This window comes from Monopterus albus, unplaced genomic scaffold (assembly GCF_001952655.1).
Source record: "Monopterus albus unplaced genomic scaffold, M_albus_1.0 scaffold25.1, whole genome shotgun sequence".
NCBI lineage: Eukaryota > Metazoa > Chordata > Actinopteri > Synbranchiformes > Synbranchidae > Monopterus > Monopterus albus.
In genome coordinates this window covers 1923412-1932961 of record NW_018127905.1, presented here as the reverse complement: position 1 = coordinate 1932961, position 9550 = coordinate 1923412, and the positions used below count along the sequence as shown (strand labels likewise).

Genomic DNA, 9550 nt, shown 5'->3' with positions numbered 1-9550 from the left:
TTAGCCAATAATGTCCCCTAACGACTGACTCGTTATAGCCCGGTATCAGTGAGAGTCATTACCTGTCTTTGAACCCTCACATGTGGACTGACAGCTATTGTCCTGGTGTGAATTAGGGTGGGAACGTGTGGGCAGAGATTTTAAAACAGAGTTGTAGATGGATGACAAGTTGTGTCTTAGTCCACCACCCCTATTTAGAGAGGGGTCTTCTATTTGGACAAAAATAGCTTCTTTGACTCCTCTCTCCATGTAGCGGAACAAGTGACTGGGAGTGGTACCAGTGAAGGAAGACGGGGCTTTGTCCTCAACTTTAAGCTAGAGAACACCCTGTGGCAGAGACTGGTCCATCAGAAGGACAAAACACCCAGACATAAACAGAGTGATGTGGTGTATGCCATTAAGTGTAGTCAGGAGTGTAACGACTTGTACATTGGTGAAACTAAGCAGCCGCTTCACAAACCCATGGCCCAACACAGGAGGGCCAACTCCAGTGGACCAGAGTCAGCAGTCCACCTCCACCTGAAGGACAAAGGACATTCTTTTGAGGACAGTGAAGTCCAGATTCTCTCCAGAGAACATCGCTGGTTTGAGAGAGGAGTTAAGGAAGCTATTTTTGTAAAAGTAGAACACCCCTCACTAAATAGGGGTGGTGGACTAAGACACAACTTGTCATCCATCTACAATCCTGTTTTGAAATCTCTGCAAACATTTCCACCTTAATTCACACCAGGACAACAGGCATCGGTCCACGTGTGAGGGCTCGTTAGAGGACATTGTTGGCCACCAAAGGACTGGAACCCCACATAGGGGATAAATACCTTTTGATGAAGCCCCTAGGATGAGAGGTGAAACATCTTCTACCTAAAACCAAGTCCAGATAATTTTTTATACATTTTTTCAGCTTACTGTGATCCGGATGACTCAGCATTTGTATGGACATACCCTGAATTAAAAAAAAGGTGTGGTTGGCACTGGGGAAACACTGAGCACATTTTATCCAAAGTGGTTCTCCAGCCTCTTAAAAATAGACAGAGTAAAGAAAAACAGCTCTAAGTACGTGACTGTGGGGCCCTACAGACCCAGATAATGTAAGGTTTGACACAATTACGTTCTCATTTAGTCTCATCAGTCTTTGAAATTGACATCACAAGCACAAATCCACTCGTCCAACACCAACAAGCCTTTTTATTATTGCTTATCTGGATCCATGTTGCCATGGTAACAGGTTGAGCTGAGCACCCTGTACATCCCATCACCCTCTTGAATCTTCCAACACTGCCTCCTGACCACAGTCTGTGGGCTGTTGAGTTTAGGAGCTCCTGAACAGTATCCTCTATAATGGTTCTTTGGTTGGATCATTCAAACAGTCCATGAGCTTCTGACATAGGCACAGTGTAAAAGCCTCATTGGAGCCAAAAAGGCCATCTTTGTTAGGGTTAGTCCCCCTCACCAGGAGGATGAGGGAGAACTGAGGTAGGACTCGAGTGCTGACCCAGGTGCTGGTGAAAGTGGTGGTTTTAATGGTGGGAATCACAAAAAGGAACAGAGTCAATGAATACATACAGCCAGGGCTGGGCAAAGACGGCTGAGGAGACCAGGACAACCAGGGGAGTAGACAGACTAACGGCAGGAACCAGGAGAGTAGGAGGAACAGGATGGATAGGTGAAAAATAAGAGAGTGGTGAACAACAAAAGAGATCCACAGCACAGGAACTGTCAGCGCGGAAATCAAAATGATGTATCATACATACCATCAATACAGGTATTTTGGTGTAAGTTCTGTTAATCCTCCGGCAAAGATGGAGCGTCTGCCAGAGGTATAAATAAGGAGGAAGGTAATCATCGGGATGCACCCCAGCTGTGCACACTGACAACCGAGTCGCTAATTACCGAATGCAACACAGCTGAGGTGCAGATCCCGCAGGTTGAGAGAGCAGGGGAGAGAAAGGTGGAAGAGAGGCAGGTCGCGCCGAGCGGACCTGACAATCTTTAACATCTTTTTAATCTTTTACATGTTATGTTTCCCTGCCCCTTAACAGAGGACTCAGAAAACAAATCAGAGTCCAACACCAAAGAAGGCGGGGTGGATGCCTTTGCTCAGGATGCGGAGGCCATCCAGATGGACACTGACTTATACCCAGAAGGTGATGGCACTTTCACTCAGGATACTTGTCTTATTGGTGAGGACGGAGGCGTCGGAGCTCAACAAGAGGGACCCCAGCCCCTCCGCCAGCCCAGGAAGAAGCGGCTACGTGAGGGTGACCCATGGCGCCTCCGCCTAGACTACCTGGTGGCCTACGGTCCTCAGGGCCGGGGTACGTTCTGTATGGTGTGTTCTCAGGTCCTGTGCGAAACCAAGGTTAGCAGCTTCCGCCGCCACATCCAGGAGTGTCACCCTGAGACCACAACCCTGAGCCGACAAGAAAGGGAAGCCATGGCTGCTGCCTGGACCAAAGATTATTCTAGTGAAGGCTTGCAAATTCAAGATGGTGAGATGACTTTAGCTATTGTTTTTACTACTGGAAAACTGTAAATTCTTAAATTGTCACCTTTATTATATGAGAGAGACCTAGTTTATACTAGAGACAGAGCTTCATTCCTTATTTTACTTAATTTTTCATTCTGATCTGCTGTTTTACTTTTCTATTAATGCAGAATTAACCATTTCTCTGTGTTCTCCCATTGACTTGATAAAATCAGAATAATCTACATTTCCACAGCAATAATTCCATGCCTCTTCTTCTCTATTTAAAAGAAATAGTTTTTAATCCACTTTTATAATTTCTAGTAGCTTCTACATTTCCATTTTGGTGCAGGTGTTAAGCTTGTATCAACAAGACTTCCTGCACAGATATTTCACATTTCATTTAAAGCTTTCAACTTAGATTTATACTTGCATTTATTTGGTAGTTGTTTTTGTCCAAGGCAACTTAAAACAAGTTAATTCTTGAAGCCATGTAATATTGAAAATGCATCCTTCTAAAACAGCCACAAGTGTTTTTATGTTTTAGTTAGTTAGCTAGTTTTTTAAGAAATCAGACTTTGGGTGTCAAGGTTCATGCAGGCTTTTAATATGAAACATCTGCAGGAAGTGTCTGATGGCAATTTAAACATCTGTCAAGTAGAAGTGAGTGGAATAGATGAGTGAATAAAAATTGTATGTCTGTGTAAAACCAAGACTCATATCAGAGTGGTGAGAATGACAGGATCATAGGCGGAGCTAAGGGTGTGGCCAGAGTCAAGATGTGATGTTTGTTAGTTTTAGTGAATGAAAAATGAAAAACAAAGACATATTGTTGCCTTAAATTGCACACAAGTAACATTTCTCTGGGGCTTTATAGTAATTGATATTGGTCAAGTTATTTTTATTTAATATCATGCATGCAGCATGATCTTTACATTTATTTCTCCAATTTTGTTGCTGAGAAAACTTGTTATGAATAGCCTCAGTTAGGGGTGAGGGTTAGCTAAAGAAAGTACTGTGTGTCTCATTTTTACACAAACTTAACAATTAGATTCTTAATCATGTATGCTTATTTATTTCATACAACTAGGGGTTTGATTTACTTTTGACATATGTTTCCTTCTCTGAGTCTGTGCCCCAGCCTGGCCACCCCATGCCAAATTTTCCAGAGCCGCCCCTGGACATGACTGATGTAAATGTACATTACACTGATTTTGTCATACCTGTGAGCTTACTGACCCAGCTATTGCGCATGTACAGTATATGAGAATTTTAATAAAGGCACAATTCCTTGAGAACTTGTAGCTAATAGTGTTTGTAGCTGACAGAATAATTTGATATGAGTGAATAGGATGGCTAAAGTGTGTCCTAGTTGGAGTTAGAATGCAGTTTGTTGTTTCACTTTCAATGATACAACAGAATCCATTTCATACAAATTTTAACATATTGTAAATTAAAGACAGAAAAATATAATACTGTAACTTGCTGTATAAGAAGGGCAGCTTTGTTTGTGGCTGAGGAAATGGACAAGAATATTAAAATGAGGTAGTTTAACTCAAGCTGCATGTTCCTCTCATTTATTTATTCTTTTAGCAGAAATCAGGCGTCGTGAAGCTACTACAGATGGGACGAATGCGGACGTCTTCCCTGATGTTAGAACAGCCAGTAAAATGGTGAAGAAGGAGGAGGGTGTGAGTGGAGGGAAGGGCAAAGCGAGGGACAGCAGCGCCACACTTGCTCGCCACAGCCATTACCCCGGGAAGGACCAGAGGAGGAACTACCAGGTGCGTTGGCGGATGGAGTACCTGATGGACTATGACTGCAGGAGACATGGGCTGATATGCATGGTGTGCGGAGCCACTCTGGCCACGCTGAAGGTCAGCACCATCAAGAGGCACATCCAGCAGGTACACCCCCACTCTCTGTACTACAGTCCGGAGGAGAAGCAGCAGACCCTGCTCAGCTACACCCAGACCACCCTGCATTTCATCCACTCTGATGACTGCTTCTGCCCCCAGGAGCACGGACACACTGAGCTGGCTCCCAGTCCAGCACACTTTGGCACTTAGAAAGGGCTTCCATCTGTTGCTCCTCACATGGCCCCTGTTCAGAAACAGCCCTCCACTTTCTTTCTCTAAGGGAAATTCAGACATTTGTCAAACATGGTCTCTCTTTGCCCTCTTTGGCTTTGTTCTTGTCAGATATCCCTATTCTCTACAAACAGGTGCTGGGTAACTTATAAAACCAGCTTGTAATGGATAGAAATATGAGGGTAAGACCCTAGTTGACAAAGACTGGATTTGCCTTTAAATCTGAACCCAAGAGTTCAAGTATGCTTAAAGTGGCAGGGAGCGACTGCCACAGAGGAAAAGACACAACCTAAAAATGTCATGGCCTAAAAAGTCAAAGTCCAGGCACTCGCTTGAATCTAAAGCCTTATTTTTAAAGGATCAGTATTAGTTGAGGACCTCATGGGATTTAAGAGATTACTACTCACATCTGTGCATGTACATTTGTATGGATGCACAGAACGAGCATTGTGCAGATATACCTACCAAATCCTAACAGCTATCACCAAGTATCTGTACGTACCATTAAAACATAGCATACATGAAACATTCCTGCCCCTGTAGCTAACAAAGCTTGATCATTTTCTAGAGCATACAAAGAAAGCTTCCATGAATTGGAAACCCCACAAGATCCACTTTCACTTTTGCTGTCTTTCCACTGCCACCAGGAACCATCCTGTATTCAAGCCACCTGGCCACCTATTGGCCCAGGTCCCAATACATGGTTGTGTTTCCATTGCACAGCAGGAGCGTTGCTTTTACAGAATATCTCACTGTAGTGTCTTCTGTAGGCAAATAACAGAGAAAACATAGATTCCAGACATAGCTGTTGTATTGGTTTCCTTTTATTTCTTCATAATGCACTGCTTTCCTCTTCTTTCTCTCTCCTTCTTCAGCTGAGACATTTCCTGTTGCTTAATTTTCTCTGCCAATCACAATGGAGTGACATAGACGGCCGGGTTGATGGTGGAACAGCATGCTTTGGGCCCTGCTTCTGGGTAGGGCCAGGTATCCTGCTGTTCAGCACGGTTTCAGCATGGGCACGTTCTGCTTCTAAGACAATGGAAACACATAGACCCCGGTACAGTATGGGTATAGGACGGTTCCTGGGGGCAGAGGAAAGATTGCATTTGTGGCTGCTAGTGCATATTTCTGGCTAGCTCGGTGGCTACAGTAGTTTGTTAGCTAGCTTTTTAAGGAGTCACTTGATGCTTCTAGCATGAGCTATTTTACAAGAACACAACTGAATTGTGCTGAGTCATTTTCTGTTATAAGTGGGGACTAATACCAGAAATGGGGCTTTAGACATTAGAACTCCTTCATGCATTGTTCAGTTCCTTCAACACACAGTGAGTACCTGGACTTGTTGTTTTGAATGGCTCAATGAAATATCTGTAATCATATATTTCTTGTCTACCAGTTATCTTTCCCATCCAGGAAGGGGCCTGGGGCTTGTTTCTGGTTGGGGCTAGAGTCTAATGCTCTCAGGAAGGTAGGAACAGTCTTCGGCGAGGCCGAACTGAATTAGTTTTACGATAATCTATCTGAATACAACGCAGCACTTTGTCCCCAAAAATGTACTTAGCCCCAGCTTTCCTTCTGTACAGCCAATAGAAAGAGACTGTGTTTGATGTTACTGCTAAAGACAATGAATGCCAGCGTGCAGTCAGTGAGGTCAGATTAGTGTATTTAATTCCTTGTTTACAGTGGAGAAGGACGTCCTCCTCTCTAATTCATTATAATGAGATATGTTATCTCTGTCATTCTGCATTGTTGCCACATTCACAACTCATCTTAGCTACAAGCAGCATAAAAAGAAAAGTTAGAATTGTTTTTCCTTTACAAGCACTTTTATGCACACTGGTTTTTACAAAATGTGTTTGTTATTATGTCCATTTTTTTTATTTATTCAAAATTTCTCTTTAACATCATTGGACTTTGCATTCATTTTGAAACGTTTGCTCCAGCTTTCATAATGTTACATTTGATCCTTCATCGTTTATGCAACAAAAGAAGGTGAAGAACAACTTAAGCTGTCTGCAAAAGAAAAGTCACCTTTTCACCTGAAAACTAACTCAGGGATTCTGTTTTCATCAACAACCATTTGATCAGTAAATGTTTAGGAACATGTAAGCTGTTGACATTTGAAGACACTGTATACATGTGTCTGCTTTGGGTTGTTTAGGTGATGCCACAATATTAGGGCCACTCATCAAACACTGATCTAGAAGAAGAACTAAAAGTAAGAAGAGAAAAAGATTATGAGAATAAAGTTCAAATACTTTGAGAATAAAGGCATTATATTGAGAGAATTACATTGTAGTCTTTAAAAAAGGATTCAGCACTTTAAAAAAATCATAATATTAGGTTTAAGTTGTAATTTGGAAACAAATACGTTAGGAGAAAAGGCATATTTTGACAAAAAAGTTGTAAGATTAGAATGAAGTAGTCATGTTGAGAAGAAAAGTCATATCTTGAGAAATATGGACAGTTCTGTAATTTTCATCATAGGTACACCTCAACTGTGAGAGACAGAATCTACAAAAAAAACTCCAGAAAAATCACATTGTTAGATTTTCAAATCATTTATTTCCATTTTATTGCACGAAATAAGTATTACTTATTTGCCCCACTGTATGATGTTTTTTTTACTCTAAGTGTGGTACTTGTAAGATTTCATATAGTAATATTGTCACTTTTTGTTCACATTCAAAATAATTACTTTGTAATGACTTTTTTCTCAGAATTGCAACTTTGTTCTTATAATTGTTGCTTAAAATATTCTGATTTGATTTACAAATGGCCCTATTATTCTGTTAGGTATTAATTCTAAATTGCTAAATTTCTGAAGAATTAACAGAATTTTTTTGATACAAAACTATTGTGGTAGTGAAGGAAAAGTCTGCCCAAACAAAGATTGTCCCGATTCCATCTCACTGGTCCACTCTGGCTCAGAACAAATCTGACATAGCACTTAATTATTTAAAATGAAGTAAAGTCACAGTGAAATGAATGATAAAGCACCGGGGGATGTGGGACGTGATGCATTTGTGTGTGTTTATACTGTGTATGTGAATGATCAGCTTCTCACTTTTCTTCTCTTTGACATTTGCTCACTGTACATGGCCAACAATATGCATTCTCCTCCCAGTGATCTTTGAATAAATGCTCCACACCATGAGGCTGTCTGCTTATTGACACAATATTATAGTGTAGTCAACAGTATGTGGACACTCCTGTCCACACACCATCACAAATGGGTGGAATGTTTGGGTGTCCATGCTTTCGAGTTTTAAGACTTAAGACTTTCTGTGTGTCAGAATTTTAATTTGTAATTTATTTGTAAGGTCTAATCAGTTATTAATCAGTCAGTTAATTTAGAGTGATGATTTAAATGTTTTTTAAATGGGAAGAAACCGGAGTACCCGGAGTAAACCCAAAACACCAGGAAATGCTTTTTCCTAAGACAAACTACTTCCGGAAGTGCTTGCAGATGGACTTGTGCACATTGGAAAAGAACCTGCTGATCTTGTTGCCTTTCTTTGGTGGGTTAGTCATGTGCTTTTTGAGAGTGTGGGCGATGTTACTCTCCAACTGATGTGCCTCTCAGAAACAACTAAAACAACGTGTTTTCGTTGCTGAATTTTTTGCAGAGGTCCTTGTACACACGTTTATCCAGGTGTTTGAATGCTTCTTCATTAAAGTCTAAATGTTCGCGCACCGGAAAGCGCATGTTGTGTTGAACAGTCGCTCCGCATCTATTTGATACCCAGTGATCTTGACATCTGCTTTTTCCTTAATCATTGAATGCTCTGACGGAGCCCGCTAATCTGGTGAATCTCTGTAATCTTAAATCATTAGCGAAGTCATACAGTATAGAACCAAACTGCTTTACGACTGGTGAGGTCTCATCAATTAAATAACCAAGAGGTTCATTCCAGTAAACCAGGGGACCTTGACGTGCTCGGTCCTGCAACAGCGTGTTCTCGCGTACTATATGACATCGCAGTGCACTGGTGTCTGTGCTCACTGATCCTGCACTTGGTTAGGGTCGGTCTCTGCCAATTCACACTCTCTTTTCCAGGCCAGATAACATTACTCCATTGCTTTGCTTTATGATTTAGTTTATTCTGATTGGTATTGTGAAACTGCTCAGTGTGTCTGAGAGGGAGCAGATGGTCTGGTCTGGTTCTTAATAACCTTATCCAGCTTCTTCCTCTCCCTCTCTGTAATGCTGCTGCTCCAACAGACCACACCATGCAGGATGGCTGATGCCAGTTCAAAGTGCACAGATGGCACGGGTACATCCATCAACTATGGATAACAATATGAGAGGTAGAGGAATATCAGGTGTTGGACAAAAAGGACGAGGAAGAGTAAGACCAGGAACAGAATGTGGTCCTTCCACCATACAGCACTGTCCTCAACCCAACAGAAGAGTTTTTCTCTGCATGGCGGTGGAAAGTCTATGACCAAAACCCATATACCAGGGAAAATCTCTTACAGGCAATGGAACTGGCCTGCAGTGACATAGACATGCAGTCTTGTCAAGGCTGGATCCACCACACCAGAGGGTTTTTTGCCCATTGCCTGGCAAGGGACAACATTGCCGGCGACTTAGATGAAGCCCTCTGGCCGGGCCCAGCTCAAAGACGTGATCCTGAGGCAGAATAATCTTTCTGATGTGTTTTCCTTCTTCTTCTATCGTAACATGATTTTTGGTAAATTCACTATACAATAAACTTTTTTTGTTGTAACTACATGTCCTGGATGCTGTGTTCTCCTTTTTTTGATGTAGTGTCTAATGACTGAGCTGCAGTGTGTATATGATTGACTCATTTGTGTATGATCTGAAAGCATTGTTTGATTTTGAGTGCTGGTGAAATGTTTTTGAAGCATTCATTTTCTACCGTTTAGTCCCTTGCGGGGTCACGGGGGCGCAGCCAATCCCGGCCGGCAATCGGGCAAAGGCGGGGTACACCCTGGACAGGTCGCCCATCCATCGCCACTCCATCGC

The 9550-nt window shown here is 42.0% G+C and overlaps 1 protein-coding gene across 5 annotated transcripts in view; it reads left to right on the top strand.

Moving 5' to 3' along the window:
* Positions 1 to 7083, top strand: part of zfta (zinc finger translocation associated) — a 13413-nt gene extending 6330 nt beyond the window's left edge. For 4 of the 5 annotated variants that reach the window (XM_020594945.1, XM_020594944.1, XM_020594942.1 and 1 more), the window contains exons 4-5: positions 2040 to 2489; positions 4058 to 7083. In XM_020594945.1, the coding sequence (XP_020450601.1) occupies positions 2040 to 2489; positions 4058 to 4533 (926 nt within the window). In that variant the 3' untranslated portion in view covers positions 4534 to 7083. The remainder of the gene's footprint in view (positions 1 to 2039; positions 2490 to 4057) is intronic. The other variant, XM_020594943.1, reaches the window with a different exon arrangement.
* Positions 7084 to 9550: the final 2467 nt, after the last annotated feature.